The sequence below is a fragment of the Microtus oregoni genome, unplaced genomic scaffold (genome assembly GCF_018167655.1).
Source record: "Microtus oregoni isolate MIOR12 unplaced genomic scaffold, Mior012 000198F_ref0000285, whole genome shotgun sequence".
NCBI classification, from domain to species: domain Eukaryota; kingdom Metazoa; phylum Chordata; class Mammalia; order Rodentia; family Cricetidae; genus Microtus; species Microtus oregoni.
Genome location: NW_024544857.1, coordinates 350,937 through 377,160, shown reverse-complemented (window position 1 = coordinate 377,160; position 26,224 = coordinate 350,937). Strand labels below are relative to the sequence as shown.

Genomic DNA, 26,224 nt, shown 5'->3' with positions numbered 1-26,224 from the left:
ATAGATTTTGCTTTATTGATAGAGATTTAAGGTCAATTTTGTTATATGTATATGCATATTTCTGCTATTGATTAAGATATTGTGATTGTGTATTCATTTAAAAATGTAATGTATAATTAGAAATATAGATTGTTAATAGATAATCATAATAGTCAAGTTTGTAGTGATTTAAATTTAAGGTCAATTTTGTTATATGTATATGTGTTTCTGATCTTGATTAAGGTATTGTGATTGTGTAGTTCATTTAAAAATGTAATGTATATAGATTGTTAATGGATAATCATTAATAATAGTCAAGTTTGTAGTCATGTTAGTTAAGATTTTCTAGATGTACATAGATATATTTTAGATAGGCATTCTTCATATTTTTCAAAGATTATAGAATATGGCATTTTAAATGTTTTAATAATTTAGGGCTTTTCATGACAATGAGACACGTCTGCTCCTGGCAGCACCAATCTACTTCAAGAAGAAGATGGGCATTGAAGAGGCACCTTATGGAGTTTTGATAGCCATTTGGGCAAGAAACTGCTCTTGCCTGGACTATTGCATAAACTGGACACAGAGAACCCGCAGAGAGAGGACTGCTGAACTTGCCTAAAGGTGAGATGATCTTTCGGGGTTCCTGATTCATGAAAGAGTCTGCAAGACATTCTTCAGGACACAACAGATAGTGACTGAACTGACTTTGAAATGTCCTGCTTCATGGAAATGTCTCTGGATACCATGGGCCTGTAGGCCAAAGATGGATGCCCCAACGGTACAGAGGAACTTTGGGTGACTGTCCAGGCAGCAAAATGTCTCTGTCATTTCTAGAGTTTGAAAGTTGCTTATTTCTTGTTTGCTTAGGTAATATTATATCCTTCTGGAGTCTTTGATGGAGTTAAAGAATATATAGATAGTTATAGTTTTCCTTAGTTATGAAAAAAGATAAAATAGATGTAAATATTGTAACTTTTACTTGATAACTGTTTTGTTATATGTAATTTTGCTATGTTAAAGTTAAAGCCTTTTTTTTGTTTAAACAGAAAAAGGGGAAGTGATGTGGGAGTGTCATCTATCAATCTGTTGATTTCATTGGTTAAGTAATAAACAAACTGCTTGGGCTCATAGCTTAGAACATAGGTGGGTGGAGTAAACAGAACAGAATGCTGGGAGGAAGAGGAAGTGAGGTAAGACGCCTCAGACAGAGACGCCATGCTCCCAGCTCCCAGACAGACACGATTCAGCTCCAACCCAGGATGGACGTAGGCTAGAATCTTCCCAGTAAGCGCACCTTGGGTGCAACACAGATGATTAGAAATGGGCTAAATTAATATGTGAGAATTAGCCTAGAAGAGGCTAGATAGAAATGGGCCAAGCAGTGTTTAAAAGAATACAGTGTCCGTGTAATTATTTCGGGTAAAGCTAGCCGTGCAGGCGGCCGGGGTGCTGGGGATGCAGCCCCGCCGCTCTTATTACTACAGTAATTGGTCTATCATCTGTCATCCTCAAGTCAGTATGTAACTCCAGCTGTGACATAGACCTAGAATTCTGGATTCATATGCCCAATAACTTATTGAAAATGCCTAGAGATTTATTACTCAAAGACAACACGCAAAAGACAGAGTTTTTGATCCTGTTCTTTGTTTTCTCCCTCTTAGTAAAAAAATATAAGGATCTACTGCTATTCTCCTGAATTCTAAATTGCTCTCATATTACACAGTAAACTACCCATTAAAACAATAAAAATTAGCTCCTATGTTAGCATGACTAATCCAATCTAAATCTAAGCTAGCCTCCAGGCATTCTCAAGGTTGCCACCATCTGAATTATCAGAAGAATGTTACTTCTATTATACTCATCCTAAATAGTTCTATACTTATTCAGTTGTTTTCCCAAACTATCCTCTCTTCAACTCAGGTACTCTACTTTCGTCCCATTCCCCCCACAAGTCTGGGTCAAATACAAGCTTTACATAATGTTTCACACTCAATCTTTATTGCCTAGAGGAGGCCTGGCATATAGACATTCAATAACTGCATACACACGTGCAGAACTGACAAATTCTTAATCAAGTGCCTATTTGTCTCAAACTTGTTCTAAACAAGAAATATTTCAAGCTGTAAAAAAACAGGTAACAAACTTAGTTCTCCCATATTGCAGCATATATTTACACATTTATTAATGTGAATTTTATTTTGCCATTTACCTCCCTTCCTTTGCAAGTCACCAAGGCAGCCAGTGGTTTGGCATAAAATCTGCTGTAGGAAAATCCCAGACAACCATACATACTGTTTGCCGTGAGCTTCAAAGCCTTCTGTCGGATGTCATACTGCAGACCAACAAAATGACAAAAGATAAACAACAGTATCTGTAGATGCTTAAGCATCACATTGGATATTTTTCTAGATCACAATAAGAGGGAGAAACTTTCAATATCCAGGGGTAAGGGGAATACTTAATACTCAATCTGTCTCCCCAGATTCATCTTGCCCTACCCTCTTAGAAGGAAGTACATAGACTACTGATTTCCCAAGATTCTGTAAGATCTTGCTCAGATATGGCCTTAGCAGCTAGAGAAGACTTCAATTCTGAGGCAGTCTAGTGCCTCTGAATGATTATTATCCAAAATAAAACAAGCACACCATACTATTAATCCCACTCCTCAATAACCAAGTGATAAAAAGTGAAACTGTCAAGCAAACATGCTGCAGTGAAAAGATTTACCTGAAGAACAAGGTCTGAATTTAAATCGTGCTGTTTCATTAGCTGTTTGACTTGTTTTCTCCGCTCTACCAGTTTCCGGATCTCTCTGGGCAAAATGCCCATATCTAAGTTTGGATCTGGCAACTCAGGGATCTGTTCTTGTTCCTCATCCTTAAAAACACACAATAGAAACTTCAGACAAGTTAAACATTAATAAAAAATAAATTCTAAAGTAATATTTGACAATTGCTTTATCCCATTACCACACCTTAGAAATCTTTCCTGTATGAGGAAATCAATAATTTAGATTTACTGTAAAAGGATGGAGTTTTACAAATGTGGAGCAACATGATTGGGAAAATTGGTTTTAAAATACAGCTGTTAAGAAAAATTCCTAAGAATAAAAAAAACAGCTAGACTCTTTGTTTTTTAACATTTGTACAACCAAACAAAATGCTATAGAATGTTTCACAACAATCACTATAAATGCTTTTGCTGTTAAAAATAAAGAGGTTATATACTAAATCAGCAAATCTCTTTTTAAGATTTGGATCACATTTAAATAGGTCATGACATTTCTAAAATTAATTCACATATACACACATATATATTACACATATTCCTTAGTGTTTATGGAGTACCTTTTACCTATAAATTGCTTTGCAATCACCAGAAGAATGGCAACATTTTAGAAAGGCAATCAGTAGTCTTCTTATATTAAAATTTACAGCAGGAAAAAGCAGGGAAAGCATTAGGGCTTTTTTCTCAAGCCTCCATTAATCCTATTAACAGGCTGCAAAGAACAGCCAGGCACAGTTACCCTTTGAAAGGCTCAAAATTAAAAATAAACCTTTTGGCTTAAAGCATGTCAAGTCAATGCCATTTGATAACCCAGTCTTTTAAAAAGTATGTGATTTTATAAAGATCAATATCATAAAATAAGTAGCCTTACAATACTAATAAGGACCTATTGTTTTCCAATATAGCACATGATGATAGCAAACCTATGAAAGAGACCTTGGTATATATTCCACTGTATTTCAGCAACTAGAGTCATATAAAAAGTAATTGAAAAGATTCTTGGGACAGAAAATTTATAATTCATCTGAAGCCCTACCACCACCTACAGGGTGAAACTACCTGCTCTGAAAACCAAATGAGGTGCTGCACATGAAAATGATAAAGAATTCATAAATTAATACACATATAGTGTTTCTGAAGATGACCTCTTGGATCCTTCCACTCTATTATATATCCAGAAACCAAAATGAAAAGTTCAAATAAGCAAAACATTGGTAGGCATCAGTTGTGAAAGCAGCAAGAATAACTGTCACATTTCTTAGAAAATATCAGGACACAGCAAAAGAGTATCAGCAGCAGTTGCTAATTTGGGGGGTTTGTATGTCCAATACTTTCTTTGTAAAATTATCCTCTAATCCCACAGAGAGGTCCACTTTTAACAGTCAGATTTATAGAGAAAGAATCCATTCCTGTGGAGAAAAGTGATAGAACTAGGGGTGATGACTGACTCAAGCAAGTCTATCAGATACTCTCTTCTAGGAATATGGAACTAGAACTAAAAAAAACAATACCAGACAGTTTGAAACTAAAGGATATATAAATTCAGAACCTGGAGGACAAATGGGGAGAAAGCAGGGAGAAAAAGAAGGGAGGGACAGATGGTGAAATGGATAAATGTGATGAGTAATAATCCTATGCTGCACTGAGACAGGATTATTCTAGAAATACGGACAAATAAATCTCAGAAACAGTATGCTAAGTGAAACAAGCCAAACACATGAAAAATCACACCCTTTATGATTCCATTTACATAGAATTCCAAAGTAGGCAATTTTACAATCAGAAAGATTCGTGGTTGCTGCTGAGAAGACAAATCTCCAATAGACGATTCCAAACTCATGATCGCACACATGGCCTAGGTTAAGTTCATTAAGTCAAAAAATAAAACAAAAAGACATGAATGTGGGAAGAGGGGCTTGTAGAGAAAAAGGATATAGGAGAGGGTGTGGATGAGAGCAAACAGAATGCATTATATATATTCACAAAACTGGCAAAGAACAAATTAATAAAAATCTACAGTGAAAAAAATTAATGACAGACTAGAGCTGGGATGGATAGAGGAACTTGTTAGAAGTGACAGCTACATGGATTTTGTGGAATAATCGAGCTGAATGAAGCAATGGTTTACAAACTCTATGAAGACACTAAGAACTAACACTGCACACTATAAATAAGCAGACTGTTTAGAAAGTGAATTATATCTCTACAACATTGTTTTTTTAACAAAGACACAGACCAGTCTAAATCTCTTTTTGGTTGGTCCTCCTTTTTGATGACAATGAAAGAATTTAATTAGGGCTGGAGAGAGAGTTCAATCAGCAAAATACTTACTGAAAAAGCATGAAGACCCAAATTTGTATCACCACAATCGAGGAAAGAGCAAGCACGGGGCCAGTAGGAAGGTAAAAGATTTTTTTTTGTGGGGGGGGGGGGGAGCGGGTTCAAGACCGGTTTTTCTATGTAGCCCTGGCTGTCCTGGAATTCTCTATAGACCATGCTGGCCCCAAACTCAGAGATCTACTTGCTTCTGCCTTCCAAGTGCTGGTGTTAAAGGCGTGTGTCACCACCTTTTAATGTACAAGCCTCACAGACTAGTTTGATCCCCAGAAACCAGTGAAAAAAGGGATAAGTCCTAAAAGTTATTTTCTAACCGCCACATCAACATTTACATTGACGCACAAACAAAAGTAATGAATAATAATGAATATTTTGTAAGGTCAACATGGTGCTACACCCCTATAAACCAGTTAGGGGATGTGAGACTGACACAGGTAGATCCCAGGACCTCACTAGCTAGCCAGTCTAGTAAAAACGATTAGCTCCAGGTTTAGTGAGAGACCCTGTCGCAAAAATTTAAGGTGAAGATTGACAGAGGAAGACACTGGCTGGCAGTCAACATCGAGCATTCGCGCATAACACATTTGCATGGAAACACACATGGACACATGAACATATCCAAGAAAGAATGTTGTTAATACAACCATTCAAAGGAAAGAGAAATAACTATGATACTAAGCCCTTTGGCTCTTTTACTTCTATAAGGAATACCTTTAAAATTGACTTCAAGAGCCCCAGCTGAATACAAACCTCTGCAGCTTTTTGCACCTCTGAAGCAACTCTTTGTACTGTTGTAAAACAAATGTTAAATTCCTGAATGATGGAAGGATATAAACTGTTGAAATCCAGGAGCAAAATGAACTTGTCATAAAAACCTAAAACAAAAAAGCCACATAATATCACATAAAAGTCAAAAGAAAAGTGCCATAAAAATACCTCACTATATAGAAACTGTATAACATCCAGCACTGTAAAGCAGATAAAATGGGGGGGGGGGTTAACTACAAATCTATAAAATGACTTAGATTACAGTAAAATACACATCACAAAAGAAAGAGTGAAAAGACTGCCTTTCTTGAGAACCAGTGACAGTGACAACCAGCCTGCTCTCAGGCAGTTCCAAAACATGTCATTATTATGTTCAAAAACCTTCCCTTGTCAATTGTTTTAGAAATTATCATGTTTGAGTCCAAAAAACAAACACAGTTAAGTTTAAGTATTCTTTCCCACTATTCTCACCCCACCATAAAAAAAAATGCAGTAAGTGGTTATACTGCATATATATCTTTTACAACCTCACCTTCAAGGAATAAAATTGTCAGCACATTTACCTCTACAAAAACTGTTTCAAATCAATCAAGAAATGGATATATAAATGTCAGTAGTGGGACGATCGACCCTTTCTTCTCGTAAAAGGATGAAAAGACAACTACTATATTTCTCTAGGACATTTATAAAAAGTTATCTTCACCTTGAGAAGAAACTGACGATATAAATGTCCACTGAAACAGAACTGCAAACTTGCATTGGTAGTAGACAGGGTTTCTCTTTGGAGCCCATCCTGAAACTAGCTCTTGTAGCTCAGGCTAACCTTGAACTCACAGAGATCTACCTGTCTCTTTCTCCCGTCTCTGTCTCCCGAGTGCTGGGATTAAAGGCATGTGCCATCACCAGCCAACTTTACTCCTCATCTCAGTCCCACTTACTCCCTCTGCTCTTCTGTGGTAGATACCATCATCTCCTTTTCATAGAAAAAGAGACTGGGGTAAAAGAAATTAAATAGGCAGCACCCAAACCAATATCTAACACCAAAAGTATCATTCCTTGTCATCACAACTAATAAAATTGTTTGTAAAAAATGTCTTCTCCTGAGTTACTTGATAAAATTCACACTAAATGTGAATATACATAATTATACTATTGAGTATACACACTTGCAAACAACTAAGATGGTCTGAAAAACAGGAAAGATGAACCTCTAAACATCACAAACCTTATCTTTCCCTTCTGCACAACAAAGAAAAGGCACTTTCCTATTAAATTTTAACTCAGTGGTTATTTTACTTTCATAAACATTGTTTTCCAAATTACCTGGCACACTGGGCAAAGATGAGGACATTCTCACATAAAGAAGGAAAATTAGGTAATTCTACTACAGGCTGAACAGCAATCTCTATATTAGAGCAGAGACTGAAACTTGAGTAAAGACCAAATTTGAGATATTGCGTATATTTTTCTAACACCTATAAACTAACAGCATTCTAAATAGCTAGAAAAGTAATATATATATACATATAAAAGATAAGTGAAATTTAAGTTTCAAGGTATATAAGTAAAGCTGTGTTGACATATGGCAAAGAATTCATACTAATTCCATGTTAAGTAACTAGTAAACTAGATTTCACATGTGTAAAGATAAAAGATAAAACTAAAGTCATTAAGAAACCAGTTTGCTTACCTCCAATATAAAAACAGATATTTACATTACAATTCATGGCAGTAGCAAAATTATAGTTATAAAGTAGCAATGAAATAATTTTATGGTTGGGGTCACCACAACATGAGGAACTGTATTAAAGGGTCACAGCATTGAGAACCATTATCTTAATACCAGGGGCAAACCAAACTGCTACCAAGTCTTACCAACTTTGGGGTCCAAAACCAAGCCTCCAGCATAAGCCGCTTTCTTACGTCCTTTCTTATATTTATTGGTATCTCCATCAATTTCTTCATCTTCATCTCCCTATTTCAAATGGAAATAAAACATCACCAGCTAGCAACTAGCTAATGAATTATAATACTGGGTTACAAAAAATATTTACTTTTACTTAATGGTCCTACCTATGCAGGGGAAATCTATTATCATATTACATTTATGGATCCAAATGAATGCCAAGCATGGTAGTTTCTTAAGTAAATAACCAGTTTTCTGAATTCTCTATTTAACTGTCTCTGGAATCCTAGAAATTTCATTTGAGGGCTAGGGATATAGCTCAGCTAACATAGTGCCCTCCTAGCACTTACAAAACCCTAGTCCCATTACCAGTACCACATAAAACCAGGTGTGATGACACATACCTGTAAGCCTGGCTTGGAAGGTACAGCCAGGAGGGTAGTAAATTCAAAGGCATCCTCAGATATACAAGAAGCTAGAGGACAGCCTGAGCTAAAGTAGAACATGTTTAAAATATATGTATTTTTTAAAAATGAGCAAAAAGAAGAAAATTTTATTTTAAAATCAATAGGTATTAAAATGTTTCGTGTTACATAAATGTTGAGATTGTAAAGGAGTTTTACTAAATTCACTACTCTGGCTGGGCAGTGGTGGCATGTGCCTTTAATCCTACTATTCGGAACAGAGGCAGGTGAATCTCTGAGTTTGAGGTCAGCCTAGTCTACAGAGTGAATACTGGGATGGCCAGTGCTATACAGAGAAACTCTGTCTCAACCCCCCCACCCCCCAAAAAAACACTAATCTTATATTTATGATGAAAAAGGGATAAAAATTCTTCTGATTCATTATCATTATTCTAATTATTATTACTTTTATGATATGGGGTCTTGGTGTGTTGTTCTGGGCTCAAACAATCCTCTTGTCTCAATCTCCCAACTCTAGCAAGTACCATCATGCATGGCTGATTGCCATTATTAGTAGGAATTTCTTAAAATAACTATGCCCACAAAATGAAAAATCCACTTTCAAGCAGTTTATTAACAGTCAACATTCAATACCTCTGCAGAAGTTAAATAGATCTAAATTAGTATTTGCTGTACGATTTTCAATAATGTGCCTAAAAATAAATGAAACTGAGTCACACGCTAACACTCAATTCCCATTCTTAATTCCTATCAGTACTGATAAAATGGAAAATAGAGTAAGTTTTAGTTCCAAAGTCATAGAATCTACTTCAGAAACCTGACTGGTGTCATAATCGCACTAGTAGCAGGTTGTGTGACCCCAATCCGAAAATCTAAAGTTCAAAATCTGAAGATTCTTAAGTGAAAATTAATGACTCTACGAGCAGAAATTAGCACATCATCACATGTACCAGGAAGTTTAAATATTATAAAATCACTTTCAGTTAATACAAGCACTCATACACACAACACACACACACACACACACACACACACACACACACGTGAATCCCCAAATTAATTTTGTGTTTAGAGATATATTCCCATCCTAGGGTTTCTCATCACATATATACAAATGTTCCAAAATAAAATAAATAAATAAATCTAAAACACTTCAATCCCAAGCATTTTGAATTAGGGATACTCAACATATCTATAAACTACAACACAAAAACCAAACCTCAAAGGCTAAAGCAACAAAAGGTTTAACTGATATTTAGTTCTGGGTAAGTCTTAGTGAGAGCAAATATTTTCTATATCAAAAAGTCTAACAAAGTCCTCCAAGACATTTCACAAACAATTTTGCCTTTACAGAGAAAAGTAGAGAGGGAAACAACCACACAGACACAACAGAACAAGCTCAAGAATAATCCTAATTTACAGAAAATTAATTATAATTTTAGAAGCAGATGCCAAAGCAATTTTTTAAAAGGTTACCTAGGCAATAAAAAAGGAAGGAAAAGAAAAGGCAAAGTACTATACAATCTTGTACCCACCAGTTTTTGCTGAGGTTTTCTGAAAATCTGCTTGTCAGGCACAATATAGTTGTTTTCATAAAATGCATGAAGCAACAAGAACTCATTTCGTTCAGATCGTCCACCCATCAGTGTTCTGGACTATTAAACAGAATTTTTAAACCATTGAGCTTAAAACCATCACAAACAAAAGCAATGTTGAGTCAGTTTATTTAATCATGGAACCTCCTTCAGCTTCTCAGCAACAAAGGTTACTTTTTCTAAACTATCTAGCTTTCTCTTTAAACATTAAGGGAGATAAAGTGAGCTTAAAATACTGTCAGTGTATCACTCCACTAAAAACATCCAGATGTTAGAGATAAGATCCTTATGTTCACTCAAATCTCTACATACTGCACCTGGCATTCCTCCCCTTTTCCCAACCAGTTGTTGCTTTTACAAAAGCTCAGCTTTCAAAATCCCAGCTCCTCATTTTATAAGCATACATTTAGGTTCATTATCATATAACAACTATCCCAAGAAAACACTGAATCCAACAGGAAATGCTTTTTCCCCCTTTCTAAGTTAAATTTACCATAATGTTCCCAGCGATGTTAGTGATCTGCAATGCTAATGGAAGAACATTTAGCTCACACATGATCTGCAAAATGAATCTGGCATCTTTCCAGACTTGTTCCAACAGGTACAACAGATGAGAAGATTCACTGTACAGAAAAGTAAGAATGAAACAGAATCAAGCAATTAAAAGATACAATGACTGTAATCAGAACTTAAAATATTACAAGGAATTTTTGGTGTATGTAACTTCAAAGCAATGGAACCTTGGCTTCGGAAACTATTTAAAATAAAGAGGCTAAATAATTAGAAATGCATTTATACCACCAATCCCAGTATCCTTCTCTCAACAAAAAAAAAAGAGCGAAATTATGTGTTAACTATAGCTTAAAATTTATCTAGTGTTAATCATAACCTAAAAACTATCTAAATTCTTTTGTTCATTCAATCAGTAAGTATATATTACAAGCCAACTATGTATCAGGCACTGGGTATGGCCAAAGGCACAAATTCCTGTCCTGGTGGGGGAAACACAGTATAAAAAAAGAAAAATAAATAGATAATATTCATACAATGGTAAATAAGTGTTAAAGACAAACAAAAGGGTAAGAAACAAAGAAAATTTAAACTTTCAGGAGCAAAAGCTGAATTTTTACATAGAGAGCTAGGGAAAAAGTCATTGAAAAGAAAGACCAAGAAGTGACAGGACAAGCCATTATAATAGATGGGTATTTTAAAGAACAGCATTCCAAATAAAAGCACAAGACTCTGAGTGAAGTTGATATGGCTGGATCAGGGAATAATAGATAGAAATAGCAGTAAAATAACTTCAAATCAACACCACAAAGACACAGTGTACAGGAACTAGTAAGCTAAAGTAAAGACTTTAAGTAAAAGTAATATCACTAAGAAACTTTGATTAGACTTAATTTGAGCAGGATTACTTTGGTCCTGGATTAATTATGAAGAAAACTGAAGAGGGCAACAAAATTAGTACATAAACCCACTACTATGATTTGATATTATTTGGTTCATTTGAAACTGGGGAGTGGCGTTTAATCCCCATGATAAAGTACTATGGGACATACAAGGATAGACCCTCAGACCTTGATGTTATTAGTACCATCAGCTACCCATGAAGTGCTATGAGGATGAACACACATATACTAAAGATGAAGCTATTGAGTCTCCATGACTGAACACTGGTAACTTTATAAGAAAGATTAAAGGTTATAGACATGTATGTACTTTTCACCAAATGATACCCTAAACAATTACACAACTCTATCAGAGGAGATCCATCTATCTTGGACCTCCAGAATCATATATCAAAACAAACCCTTCTTTTTCATATCATCCAAAATGTGGTATTATCAACAGAAAATGGACTAAGACATTCAGTGATTCGGAGGAAAAAAAGGAATATGGTAGCTTAGGGTAGGGTAGGTTCAGTGAAAGTTAAAGAAGTACTAGGAGCTTTATTTAAAAAACACGGCTGAAAAAGTCCATTGATGGATCTATTGTGGGATGTAAGACAGAGGAATCATTATTGTGGGATGTAAGACAGAGGAATCAAGGATGTCTAAGAGGTCTGAGGTAGAAGATGACTTTGAAGACTTTCAGAAAGTTGTAACATTCATAACTGTCACTGACACAGTTATGAAAGACTAAAAACAGAATCTAGGAAGAGAAAAAAACAGTTCAGTTTTTAACAAGCTGAAGATTCATACTAGATATCAGGTAGGTAGATGAATCTAGAATTTGGTAGGATGTTTAAAACAAAGATATACAGGTAGGAGGCAGTAACCCCAGTATCTAAGCTACACATCAGCCAGCCTAGAGAGGAAAAATAGTAAGAAGTAGATGAAGAACTCAGGAGAAATAGCTTAGAAAAGGGCTCAAGAAGCAGAAACTATGCTTTGCCTACGGGTTTTTTACCTTTCTTTATCTGTATCTTTCTTTACTTCTTACTCCATGACTGGCATCCTCCTCTCCTTTTCTCACTCCTCCCTCCTCACATTCTTCCCTAGATTTCTAACCTCTATTTATTCTCTCTGCCAGCCAGTAGCACCTATTTGTCTCTCCTGCCTAGATATTCAGCTCTTTATTACACCAATCAGGTGTTTTAGGCAGGAAAAGTAACAGTTTTACAGTTAAACAAATGCAACATAAAAAAGGTAACACATTTTTGCGTCATTAAATATTTCACAGCATAAATGAATGTAACATATCTTAAAATAATATTCTACAATACAGGTCAACTGGTTCCATTAGAATAATTCAAGAGATAAACTAATTTAAAATATGAAAATAATGGATATGATGGAATTGGTATAAAGATATTAATTTTCTGCTCCATGGCGACTAGCTGGTGTACCTCCAGTCTTAAGACAGTAGTAGCACCTTACTGTTGCTCAATTCAAGAAAGATGAATTCTAAGTAATACAGGGTCATACCTATACATGTTTCGTATATTTTCTGTTGGAATTACAATCCTTTCAGTTTTCAGAATCTGTTGGACAAGTTCAGATAAATGGTAGCTTTTACAATGAATCAATTCTTTTGCTGAAATTTCCACATCACATATCATTCGGCCACAGGTAGCGTTTCTTTCACCAAATCCACTCCGGCTCTACAAGGCAAAAAAAAAAAAAAGAAAAAGAAACAGAAATCAAAACAAATCTCAAGAAGAGGCAAATACTGAGAACAATCTGTTCTAACCTATTTTGGAAGTGTCCCCAAAATAACAATATTAAAATTCTCCTTCCACTCATAAATCAGGTGCTTTTGAACACCTACTGTATATCTGATGATGCAATAGGTACTTAGTATATCACTGTGAATAAAACAACAATTCCTAGTTATATAATTAAAAATTATACAATGTAATCAAGAAGTCAAATGGTTTTAGAAGGCAATAAGTACATGGCAAAGAAGATATCAAAGAAGGGTGAGGGACAGAGAATTTGGAGGGACTGTATCTTAGAGTGATCGGGGAAGACCTTACCAAGAAGATGCCATATAAAGAAAAACTTGGGCTTCACATGATGGTTTATGCCTTCAATGCCAACACTTGGAAGCCAATGCTTGGGGATTGCCATGAGTTCAAAGTCAGCTGTGTAGTAAGCTGCAGCCACCGACTCCCCTCCCATCTCAAAATAACAAATACCCAAACAAACAAAAATTTCAAAGGGGGCAGAGAAGCAGCAGCTAAACAAGTATTTGAATAAATGCTAAAAATGACCTTATTACCTTAAAGATATAAGCAGAGGTAAAAAGAGGTGTAGCCCCAACTCTTGATTCCTAAGAATAGAGTTCTCTAGAAACCCTTGGCATTATAAAAGGTACCGATTCCTAAATTCTCTGCTGAAGCAACATGTTCACTTTAGTTGTAACCTTTAGGTAAAATAAGATTTCAAGCATAAGCACTATCACACTTAGTAAGAAAATGCTTCATTCAAGAAAGTACCAAAGCCCATACATGCAAGCATAGCAAGATCTTGTCTCAAAAAGAAAAAAAAATATTAAGAGGCTAGCCTGAGCTACAGGAAACTCTTAAAAAGCAAACAAACAAATAAGAATAAGTGAAAAGGGAGGAGAGAGGGAAAAGGAATATAAACTTTCCATCATTAACCAGCAGTATTTGGTTATGCTGTAAAAATTTAGAGGAAAGACAGGGTAAATACTAACTTCCTTCTTCACACTGCCATTGTAGGAGGTTGAGAACCATGACATGCAGTGCCAAGCAATGTTTTATTTATTCAGTTCTGGTATTAAATCAATTCCTATTCAAAAGACAGTGCATTCCCCAGTCGCTACCTCATATTTAAAAACCAAATAAAGTGAAATTTTGAAATTACCCCAAGTTTTGGCATGTTGGATCGCCTCAGTCGACCTATCTTGGACCAGTAAGGAACTTTGCCAACATTAATTCTTTGCAGAAGCACTTCCATTTCAAAACCACAAATATTATGACCCTAGTCAAAAAAAGACAGCCAATCACATAACAAATACAAATTAGATAATTTGTCTTCAAATGCAGAATTTCTTTAGCCTTTCCTTCTCTGGTCTCTTAACTCAAGAGCTTACCTCCAATTGGGGTCCTTTCTCCTTCAGTATCAGCAGTATTCATTAGTCTTGACATTAACTAGGCTGCTAAGCAGATTGCTGATACAAGGTTCATATGGTGTCTTTTAATTTACTGCTCAAGTCTTACAATGTTGGAGGCAAATGCAAATTGTAATGTCCCATACCTTTTACATGATCAATAAGAATTTAAAAACAACAAAAAAACTGTGTTGTATACATTTACATAGGACTTCTAAGGAACTCAAACTAATTTCATTAAAAACTGAGCATGAACACAACTGTGCTGGACCTTTAATCAGTGCACAACAAAATATAAATACTAGTAAATACTAGGAAACAAAATTAAACAGTAGATAAGTTATGGGACTATGGCAGGTGGTGGTGGCGCAGGCCTTTAATCCCAGCACTCGGGAAGCAGAGGCAGGCGGATCTCTGTGAGTTCGAGACCAGCCTGGTCAACAAGAGCTAGTTCCAGGACAGGCTCCAAAGCTACAGAGAAACCCTGTCTCAAAAAACAAAACAAAACAAAAAGTTTATGGAACCAGAGACATGGTTTAGCATTTAAGAGCTCTGGCAGCCCTTCCACAGGTCATGAGTTCAATTCCCAGCAACCACTTGGTGGCTCACAACCATCTGTAGTGGGATCTATACCCTCTTCTGACATAAAGTCAAGAGCACTCATATACATAAAGTAAATAAATAAATCTTTAAAAAAGAAATAATAAGTTATTTAATACAACCTGAGTTTTCTATAATTTCCAATTTATATCATTTGAATAACATTTCTAACATAACTAGGTTTACTAAAAAATCAGGATGTTTCAAATAATTCAGATCAATAAAACAACATTTTATTGGAGAATGAACGAACTAGTAGTTGTGAGGGTCTGGAGAAATGGGGAAATAATGCTCTAAAGTAGTGGTTCTCAACTGTCCTAATGCTGGGACACTTTAATACAGCTCCTTATTGTGGTGACTCCATGCTACTTCATAACTGTAATTTTGCTACTGTGATAAATTGTAACGTAAATATCTGTGCTTTCCAACTGTCTTAAGCAATCCCTGTGAAGGGGTCATTCAACCCCTCCAGGGGGTCGCAAACCACAGGCTGAGAACCACTGGTCTAGAGTTTTAATTTTAAAAGATAAAGAGCAACAGAGATAGCAATATTGGAGGTGGTGACAAATGCATATTATGAATGCATATAGTACCAATGAATCTACATTTAAAGGTGGTTAAAATGACTAATTTTAGGTTATAAAAAGCTTACCACTACATGAATGTACATATACTGTACATATTTATGTACTGCCATAATATATAGATATATAAAACATATATATCTTATGTACTGCCGTAATATATAATATAGATATGTATACATATATCTACATATTTATGGCAGTTTATTTATTAATAAAGGAACAGAGGGACAGGACAAAAACTTATTTCCAAATTATTATGGCTAGGGTCTCATCTTGCATCTGGATCTGTCATGTACTTCTCTCTAATACCTTAGGCTGGGTATCCCAGGCTCATAACATCTACTTGTCATTCAAAAGACTGTTTTTAAAGGGTGGTATGGGTCTACTGCTAAGTCACAGCACTGTATATAAAATCTTTCTGGCACTTTAAAGAAAGGTCCTGAAATAATATAAGGTTATACAGACTTTGGCAACATTCCATATACAGATATAAGCTACACCACTACCAGCTAAGGTGTCCAACAGGAAAAATGAGGTTGAAGACACAGTAAACAATCTTTTTTTTCTCTCCAGAATGGATTATAGAACCTTGGATCTGGGCTTTCCACACAGGAAGCACTCTACCACTGAGCAATAACCCCAGCCTCTCCATATTTTTTTCTCAAATATCTACTTACCTCTATTCTTACATCACAAGTTGTTGATGCAACCAAATTAATAATATCACATTTAAAATATATAGGAATTGGTAGCCTACCCACTGCTTTAAAAAATATAAAATCAGATTGATCCAGTAACTCAGACAAAAGAAAAGAATTAGGATCAAGAAGCCTCTTAAACTAAGGAAGGTCAGAGAATACACAAAAGGAAAATGGGCTTTACTACAAGGAAAAGGTACGAATCAACAATAAATTACTACCTTACAGTCCAATGAGAATACAGTAAATTGCCAAGATGAAAAACAAATCTCTACCCCTGAGCTCTCAAAGGAATCATAAAGATCCACTGAGATCTTAAAATATTTACTTTTGTATTTGTAATTTATCCCAAACCAAGAAAATCAATTAGAACCATGAAGATATTGGCAATTTACACATATTCACTTATCAGTGTGCTACAAGAACTAGCAATTTAAGCCAGGCGGTGGTGGCGCACACCTTTAATCCCAGCACTTGGGAGGCAGAGGCAGGCAGATCTCTGTGAGTTCCCAGCCTGGTCTACCAGAGCTAGTTCCAGGACAGTTAGGACTGTTACACAGTAAAAACCTGTCTCAAAAAAAAAAAAATCACGAATCTAGCAATTTATACATATTCGTTTACTGAAGTGCTACTTTGTTAATGGAGGTAACTAAATATCCTGAGCTGACTTCTAATTCAAGAACTGCTCTTACACCAGGAAAAACTATCTAGCATGGGTTAGGATTATTCCTCCTTAGATAGATGAGCAAATCTCACCAATCCAAAGGGTCATTTAATTCTAAAACATCCTTTGATACTCAAAAGTAAATAATCAATAAAAAGCAAATCACCAAGAAAGTTGTACAGAAAAGAATGAAGGAATGAAAACACTTCCCCATGACATGATCAAATATCTACTCACCACAAGAATATCAGGATCAATTTTGTGAACTTTTGCAAGGAAAAATCCTAGCAAAGTTCTTTCTGTTGCAGCAATCTCAACCTTCATATTCTGTTAAGATACCAATCAAGACTTTAAAATATCACAAGCCTTATTTTCTTGCCCAACCAGGGTAAGATTTCTTAGTGTTAAATGTAATCATTCACTTCTAAACAAGATATAGCAATAAAATTTCTGATCCAGGTTTTGCATAATAATAACTGCACAAAATCTCTGAGGACCTCATTCTAGTAATATGCATGTAAATCATGCAAAAATTTAAGTGCTAAGCAACATCAAGAGCAGAAATGTCCTTCCACAGAGACATGTTTGTACACTGGACACATTTAAAGCGTATAAATCAGAGTGTCTTTCCAAAACATTGCTTTTTTTGCTATATAATCCCTGGAAGACTTTGTTGTTTATGTATTTATCAAAGAAATCCCAAGGATTCTATAAACTAATCTCAAATAGCAGGGTGAGAAACAATAAATAAGAAACTAAAACAAACATGTACTGAAGAATTGCAATATATTACATTTTCGGTTGTGAGGCTAGCCTTAAATGGCTGAGCAATCTCTCCAGCCCAGGAATTGCAATGTCTTAAATAGAAATACCAACCCTCACACAAAAAAAACCTCAACTTGGATTAGTGAATATCTATCAGGTACTCAAAGCTGCTCATATTAAAACGCTTTTTAAAACAAAGGTTGATTACTATTATGTTTTCTATAGCTCAGTTTTTAAAAATGTCACTTTGACTTTACGGGAATTTTCCTAGGTCATTTTATTTGAATAGATAATTCAGGACAGATCACAAATGACAGTAATACAATAGTAACCCCTACCTCTAAGAAGACAACTGAAACAGCTTTAGAGTGGAACCTTACAAATTGCACCATCTAATTTTGTCACATGAAAATATTAACAAACAAAATAAACCTACAACCTTTTCAACACTATCATTTCACAAAACAAATAATGTACTATTCAAAAACTGCATCCTTTAGAGTAAATATATTTATTTTTATAAAGAACTCAGTTCATTATAATGCTTCCACTGCCATTTTATTAAAGGTTTATGATACCAACTTCACACAACATACTTGAGTTCAGAAATCACTGATGGGCTTGGGTCAGCAAATATAAACCCTGTCAGTACATGGTCTTTTAATACCTACAGTATTCCCAACACTACAGGGATTCCCTCAATTTGGAGAGGGGCTCTATCCAACATGGTTCCAAAATATGTGATCACTTTAGAAAAGCCTCCATATATGCTAACTGATGGTAGGTTTGAATGTATCCATATCATAATTCCATCATCATCCAAAACTAATTTAAGAATTATTAAACATGTTTAGTCTTATATTCATAATGTATTTTATCAAGTTAGTACCATAGTTCAATACACCAAGAAGAGATCTAATAAAGTAAAACATAGAATAGATGTTATTCTCTTTCCAAACAGATATTCTACACTTAAAAGAAATGAGTAATTTACCTTTTTCTTAATGACTTCTTTGAAAGCACATGGGAAAATACAGTCCTTTGGCTTAGAGACAACTATAGGAAGAAAAACACAAAATTTTGTCACTCATTTTAGGCCAATATCAGCTAGTACATGTTTCTAAACGGAAATTGCTTTAATATAAATTTCACATGAGCCCTAAAGAGTTAAGAAAGTCAAGATCTCCAGTTAGTCATATTGTTGGACCTCAAAACAACAACCAAGGGACCCTTATGTCTGTATAACTGTACAAAATGCTTTGATCAAACGTTTGTTTTCCATCCAAGTTAGAATGGAGGATTAGAACAATCTTTCCCAAAGGAAATCCAATTACCATAAAAGCTTCAAAGAAAAACTTATCTCAACTTTCTTAAAACTGAGAGGTACTATGGACCAAGGCTTCTGCTACTACACAAAAGGCTTCTTCCATACAAAGCAGGCACTCAAACAGTGAAATACGCAGAGATAAAGAAATGCATGCTAACATGAAGCAACAACTATTCTCTTCCAAGTATTTCCTAGACTCTTATCAGTATTCCTAATACTCAAAAAGCCAGACACAAGAGGTTGTTGAAAAGAATCCAAAAATATAAAACACTGAATCTTAATTCTTACTTTCTTTTTAAACAAAATGCTTACTTAATCAACCAACCTCTGAACATGGAATGTCAGACTCCTTAAAGATCAACTCACAAAACACACACATACCCCATTCTATGAAACAATTGCACCTACTGAATTTTATGCATAACACAACTCAATTCCAGTTAGGCATACTATAATGTCTCACAAATAGGTAAAGATTCATTTATTCCTTAACATTTTGCCTCATCACAGATTTTATTCAATAAAACTCAAGTTTCCACAGCTGAAAGCAAACATCTTTACTAAAATGTCCTAATTAGGCCAGGCAGTGGTGATGCACACCTTTAATCCCAGCACTCGGGAGGCAGAGGCAGGTGGATCTCTGTGAGTTCGAGGCCAGCCTGGTCTACAAGAGCTAGTTCCAGGACAGGCTCCAAAGCTACAGAGAAACCCTGTCTCAGAACCCCGCTCCAAAAAAATGCCCTAACTACTCTCCAAAGCAAGTTTCAAAATACAAAGTTACTTATCCAACAGACAAAGAAAAATAAAATCAAAAAAGAAAAATCAAACTCTTAAAAATACATACCACAGAAATGCGTCTGAAAGGGAGGCTTTGGAGGTGCTTTATCTAATGCAAAACTGTGATGGACGAGAGCTGCAATAGCAATAATCTGCAAAGAAAGGAGCGGGGAAGATCAGATACCTACTATATGTTTTACCTTACCACAAGAACTACTAGGAATAATAAAACATATTTTAATATATATAAATTCCTTTCACTTTTTAAAGAAAGTGTTTAAAGCTCTGACAAAGGGTTAGTATCTACAATATAGATAGAACTAAGCATCAAGAAAACTATTACCAAACTAAAAACTGGGGCATGGAACTAAACGAAATTCTTAGAAGAAATGCAAAATGGCTGAGAAGTATGTTTTCAAATATTCAACATCCTTAGCTGTCTGGGAAATGCAAATTAAAACTGTGATGCCCACCAACTGATGAATGAATACTGAAAATGTACACATATACACAATGGCATATTATAAAATTCTCAAGCAATGGGCATAGCTGGAAACCAGAATTCTAAGTGGGGTAACCCAAACCCAGAAAGACAAATACCGTATGTTTTCTCTCATATGTGGATGCTAGCTGACTCTTTAGAATGTGTGTTTAAACTGGAGGAGCCATAGAAGGTAGGAAACTAGTAAGCAGTCATGGGTGGGGGGGATTTCAAGAAAAGTGGGATAGAACTCAAGGTTCTTTACGGGTACCAATCACATGCAAACAACCACAGGCTCTTACACTCCTTCCCCCTCTTCTGCAATGATCCCTGAGCCTTGAGGAATAAAGTATGAAACAGATGCCCATTTAGAGGCGAGCACTCCATAGCCTCTTATTCTCTGCACCTTGACTAGTTTTGGATTTCTGTACTAATTACCATCTATTGTGAAAAGAATCTTCTCTGATGAAGGATACACTACTCTATGGGCATTAAGATAAAAACTTATCTAATACTGTTTCCATTTATCAGATTCTTTCCTAGGGCCTATGACCTAGCTAATCAGGGAGTCACAGCCCAGTCAATGGACAGTTCCAGTCTTGAGGTCTGTCTTATGGAACAAGCTTAAAGTAAAATCAGAAAGTGGTTGGTTACTCCTGTAACATTCATATATGTGCTGGCTAGTTCTTGACATTTTTCGTTCTTGTTGTTTCTGTTTTTGTTGTTTTTTTGTTTTCCAACTTGAAACAAGATAGAGTTAACAGGGAAGAGGAACCTCAGTTGGGAAAATACCTCCATCCACATTGTCTGTAGGCAAGTCTGTAGGGCATTTCTTGATTATTGATTTATGTGGGTGAGCCTAGGCTGGGGTGGAGGGATGGTGGTGGGGAAGGGATATACCTCCCCTGGGCAAATGGACTCCTGATTAGGTGATCCTGAGCTATATAAGAAAGCAGGAGCGGTGGTGCTTTAATCCCAGCACTCAGGAGGCAGAGGCAGGTGGATCTCTGTGAGTTCAAGGCCAGCCTGGTCTACAAGAGCTAGTGCCAGGACAGGCTCCAAAGCTACAGAGAAACCCTGTCTCGAAAATCTTAAAAAAAAAAAAAAAAAAAAAAAAAAGAAAGCAGGCTGAGCAAGCAATGATAGCAAGCAGGTAAGTAGCATTCTTCCATGGCTTCTGCTTCAGTTCTTGCCTTTAGGTTCCTGCTTTTATTTCCTACCCTCACTGATAGACTCTTATCTGGAAATGTAAACTGAAATAAACTCCTTCCTCCCCATGTGGTTTTTGGTTCTGGTGTTTGATCACAGCAATAGAAACCCTAAGTAAGATAATGTCACTATTGTACCAGTGGACAAATCTTGCCAGGCTGATTATTGTAACTTTTAGGATTCACAACTAGGTAAGAGTGTTCAATACTTTCTTCCCCAGTAGCAAAAGTAGAACCTTCTGGCATTATTAAAGCTAGGCTGGCTAGGTGGTGGTGCTGCCTCCCAGCAGTCGGGAGGCAGAGGCAGGTGGATCTCTGAGTTTGAGCCCAGCCTGGTCTACAAGAGCTAGTTACAGGAGAGGCTCCAAATCTACAGAGAAACCCTGTCTCCAAAACCCCAAAAGCTAGCCTGTATGGATGAAACTTAAAACTTATAGGCTGGTACCAGCTTGATTTCTTTATATTCCGTGACTCAGGTATGTGCTGTCATTTGTAATAGTGTATAACTGTCAAGGGACACTCATAGGGAGTGACACTATTAGGAGGTGTAGCTTTGTTGGAGTGGTTATGGCCTTGTTGGAGGAAGTTGAGAGGGAAACATGGTGAGGAGATAGAAGATAACTGGAACAGAATGCGGAGGTGGATTTGATAAAAACACATATGCAAAGTGATTCCCACTGAAAAGATTTATTTATATGTGTACACACACACATACACACACATCTGTGTATGTCACATATGTGCAGGTACCCATGGAGACTAGAAGAGGATATTAGATACTCTGGAGCAGGAGTTACAGGTAGCTGTGAGCTGCCTGACATGAATGCTAGAAAGTGAACTCAGGTTCTCTTCAAGAGCCGCATGGATTGTTAGCTACTAGGCCATCTATCTGGGCTCTTTTAACTCTACTTGTAAAAATATTTAAGCAGATTTAAAATTGAGTAAAAATTAATAAAACTAATTCCCATACACTCATAGTTGGGTTTCAATTATCATTTTTCCTAGGTCTATTTCAGTAAGAGTCTTCAAAAGTGTTTTTCAATCTCAGTACCACTGGTATTTCATGTCAAACAATTCTTTATGAGACCAAGCTTTCATAATTAATAGTAAGTCCTCAGGCCATTACTTGTTGGCTAGTGGTCCAAATATAGTTTGACAAGAAAGCTTGTTACACCCAACCATAAAATTATTTTGTTGCTACTTCAGAAATGTAATTTTGCTACTATTATGAATCACAACGTAAATATTTAATATGTAGGATGTTTGATATGTAACTCCCAAAGGGGTCACAATCAATAGGGTGAGAACCAACTTAGACCCATTTCACTAGGGATTACAAATTGGTCGTTTTTTTTCCTCATCATGTACTGAAAACTTCTAAGTAGAGCAATTTCACATTTCAATTACCTGGCATCAAGAAGTACTTATCCCAGAAAAGTCAGGACAAACACTTGATTTGTTTTTTTTTTCTTTTTTATGTTTTCAAATGAGTTAGTTCCCTAGTTTCCCTCATGAAGTGATTAATGTGGTGGTATTGTTTGACATTTATGTGTTTATTATAACTTAGGAACTTGTATATCTGATATTTCCATCTGTAGCAGTTATTCTTCTGATGCTCATAGTGCCCCATATTTTGCATAGGAGACTTTTCAACTTGTTTCCTGAGTCACCTGTATCTTCAGAAAATTTTAATAATGCCCTTGCTTTCTGATATAACAAAATGTTCCAGGCTTACCTTATATATTTCCTGCTCTGAATCAGCCTTTTCTCCACAAATTCCTATTCCCTTTGTTAAGAAATGGTATCACTCTAGGAACGGGCATCTCTCTTAATTCGAACCAAGTACTAATTAATTAAATCTTTCCTCAATACTTAATTATTAACACTGGCTATCTACTATGTTAACTTATTTGAAAAATCAAGGGCATGGAGCATCACTCAGTGGTATAATGAGCTTATCAAGTGCAGTCTTGAGTGAATCCTCAGTACTTCCAAAAATCAGTAAGAAAATGAATAAGTAAAATCTCAGATTAGAAAACATTTGTCAAATGTTATTTTTTAAATCCTAAGTATCAAAAAGACTTAGAAGAAAACATAGAGAAGCTTTGATTAACCAAAGTAAGACAAATATACCCATGAAAAACAACAAGCTAGGTGGGGCAGCAGTCCTGTAGTGAAAGCCATTTGGGAGACTGAGCTGGAAGGAATTCATTAACACATACGTTCAAGACCTGGGCAATAGAGTAAAACCCCAATTCAATAGTAATAATAGTAATGATGAATGCCATAGATTAAAACTACCAAATAGCCCACAAGTAACAGGACAGAGATTGTTGAGCAGGCAAAGATGCTTGCCACCAAGCCTAACAACCAAAATTCAATCCCTAGGACATGGAGGAAAAAGAGAACTATTGCCTATAAATTGTGCTCTGACCTCCACACACATATTGTGACATGTATGTGTCTACGCACCACACTGACACATGAACAAAATATAATTTAAAAATTTGGAATTTAAAAAAATTAATAATATAAAATACAGGGACATCATGAACACATAAAATCTATGTACAAAAAAAGTCAAAGCAGAAACAAAGATAACTGATGCTCAAGTTCCCAACCCCCTACTCTGAAAATCTGAAATTAAAGTATTTAGCCTGTTGTTCCTATACAATGTAATCAAGTAATTGCCAGTTAATGAAGGTAACTTTACAGAAAAATTTAACTCATAAACATGGACATAATTAGAAAGCCACCACTCCTACAGTGCCTCTCTAGTGGGGTAAATTTATCTCCTTTTCCCTCTGAATAATATCTAGTAATGGCAATAGGAATTTTTCAGTTGTCACAACTAGGAGGAAGTGGTGCTACTTGCATCTAGTAGATAGAGGCTAGAGATATTATTAAACACAGAACAGTGCTTCAGAACAAAGAACCACCCAGCCCAAAACATTTGTAGTTGCCAAGGTTAATAAACTTTATGAAGAGCTCATAGAAAAATTTATGATGACCACTAATTGATCACATTAACCAATCCCAGCCTGAACAGTTTGACTAGGCATTATCTGCTTTCTGAAATATCCAATATTAAGTATATTGGTCACCTACCCATGAATTATTTTGTATAAAAAGCTAAATTTTAATCTAATTAACTTTAGCGTTAATGTGACACACTGCAGAACAAAGGACAGAATTGAGTGTGGCACACTGTCAGAAATATTTTAGGCTCTTCAGACCATATAACCTGTCATTACAATCTGATTGTTATTGTAGTACAAATCTGAAAACCTACTGTATCTCAATAAAATTTTATTTACAAAAACAGGTGGTAGGTTGAATTTAGCTCACAGGCTACTCTGTGTCAGCATCGGGTATAGAAGATTCCTAATGGTATCCTAACAAACATACACAAAAAATGGGGCTTCCTATGTGATCAGTGGTTTTGTAATTATTCCTTAGCATTGAGAAAAACTGAAAGGCTATGGGTAGGAGCTATTGTCTTTAAAAAGAGATTCAAGAAGCATAAAAGTGAAATGTTAACCTATGAATCTAATGTGCAAATCTGGATCCAAACAAATCAACTTTGAAAATCATGAGAAACAGATTCTTCCAAATAGACTGTATCAAGGAATCATAATGTTAAGTATTCTAATAGTCTAATGTAAGAAAAGTGTGCATTAAGTAAAGATGCGAAATGGCAGTCAGTTAAGTGCCTGCCAGGCTAGCATGAGAACTTAAGCTTTGATCCCAAACATAAAAAGTCAGGTGTGGCAGCATGTATTTGTAACCTCAGTGCTAGGAGATAGGCAAATCCCTGAAGCTCCTTGATCAGCCCAGGTAACATGATTGATGAGCGTCAGGTTCAGTAACAGACTCTGTCTCAACAAATAAAGGTAAAAAAAGCAATCAAGTAAAAGCACCCACTATTCACCTCTGACATTCACATGCACAAACGTGTGTGCACACTTGTACACACTCTTACTAACAAATACATAGACTACAAACACACATAAGAAAATATGCATATAGTGAGAGACGTATACCAAAGCATGCTGGGGTAAAATGACAGTACCTTTTAAATACTTAGGAAGGAAAAGGGAAAGGATACAAACATGTGTCACAAAACATTGTTAACTGCTAAACATGTGTGACTGACATAGGAGCTCATATTATTTTCTCTGTGTCTACTTAAAAAATAAAAAAAACAAAATATTTCCAGCAATTTAATCCTTTAAAAACTGTGTAATACCAGGCAAATTCAATCCATTCTCTAAAACACGGCCTAGTGCCAAGTTTGCACCCTTTCCCCTCTAAAAGGAAAGCAGATCAAATTCAGGCAAGTATTGTATCTGAGGCGTAAGTACAAACTCTGCCATTTTACTTTACCTCATGCTCATGGCTCTTTACATTTTGCATTGTCTTCATGCTGAAAGACATTACCACAAGTGGAGGAGGACTGACATCTTTAATCACATTCACCAGGTCTGGTTTCAAAGCCACCACCTCAAATTTACACCAACTGATTGGCTGGTTCAAGAGCTCTGAGAAAGAATAGATACAACATATCAATAACTTACTGAAAAAGAAAAAGTACTATAATTATGACATTTTTATTAACAGATAGTCTTCAAAGCTATTGTCTACTAAGAATGACATAATATGACATCTACCTAAATATAAGCACATTAGTGGGCAGTATGCCAATCCTTGCGTGTCTGTGAATAATACACCTGTGC

The 26,224-nt window shown here is 35.8% G+C and overlaps 1 protein-coding gene and 1 non-coding gene across 2 annotated transcripts in view; both read right to left on the bottom strand.

The window, feature by feature from the left end:
• Positions 1–2,122: 2,122 nt before the first annotated feature.
• Positions 2,123–26,224, bottom strand: part of LOC121445485 (DNA polymerase alpha catalytic subunit-like) — a 64,987-nt gene continuing 40,885 nt past the window's right edge. Inside the window, exons 15-26 of the mRNA XM_041647621.1 lie at positions 25,875–26,029; positions 19,867–19,951; positions 18,690–18,751; positions 17,168–17,257; positions 14,135–14,251; positions 12,731–12,906; positions 10,294–10,423; positions 9,741–9,860; positions 7,750–7,849; positions 5,857–5,981; positions 2,710–2,859; positions 2,123–2,314 (exon numbers count right to left, since the gene is read on the bottom strand). Coding sequence (XP_041503555.1) covers positions 2,153–2,314; positions 2,710–2,859; positions 5,857–5,981; positions 7,750–7,849; positions 9,741–9,860; positions 10,294–10,423; positions 12,731–12,906; positions 14,135–14,251; positions 17,168–17,257; positions 18,690–18,751; positions 19,867–19,951; positions 25,875–26,029 — 1,472 coding nt within the window. The 3' untranslated portion in view covers positions 2,123–2,152. The remainder of the gene's footprint in view (positions 2,315–2,709; positions 2,860–5,856; positions 5,982–7,749; positions 7,850–9,740; positions 9,861–10,293; positions 10,424–12,730; positions 12,907–14,134; positions 14,252–17,167; positions 17,258–18,689; positions 18,752–19,866; positions 19,952–25,874; positions 26,030–26,224) is intronic.
• On the bottom strand, positions 6,480–6,608 carry LOC121445487. Its single transcript, XR_005973938.1, has one exon.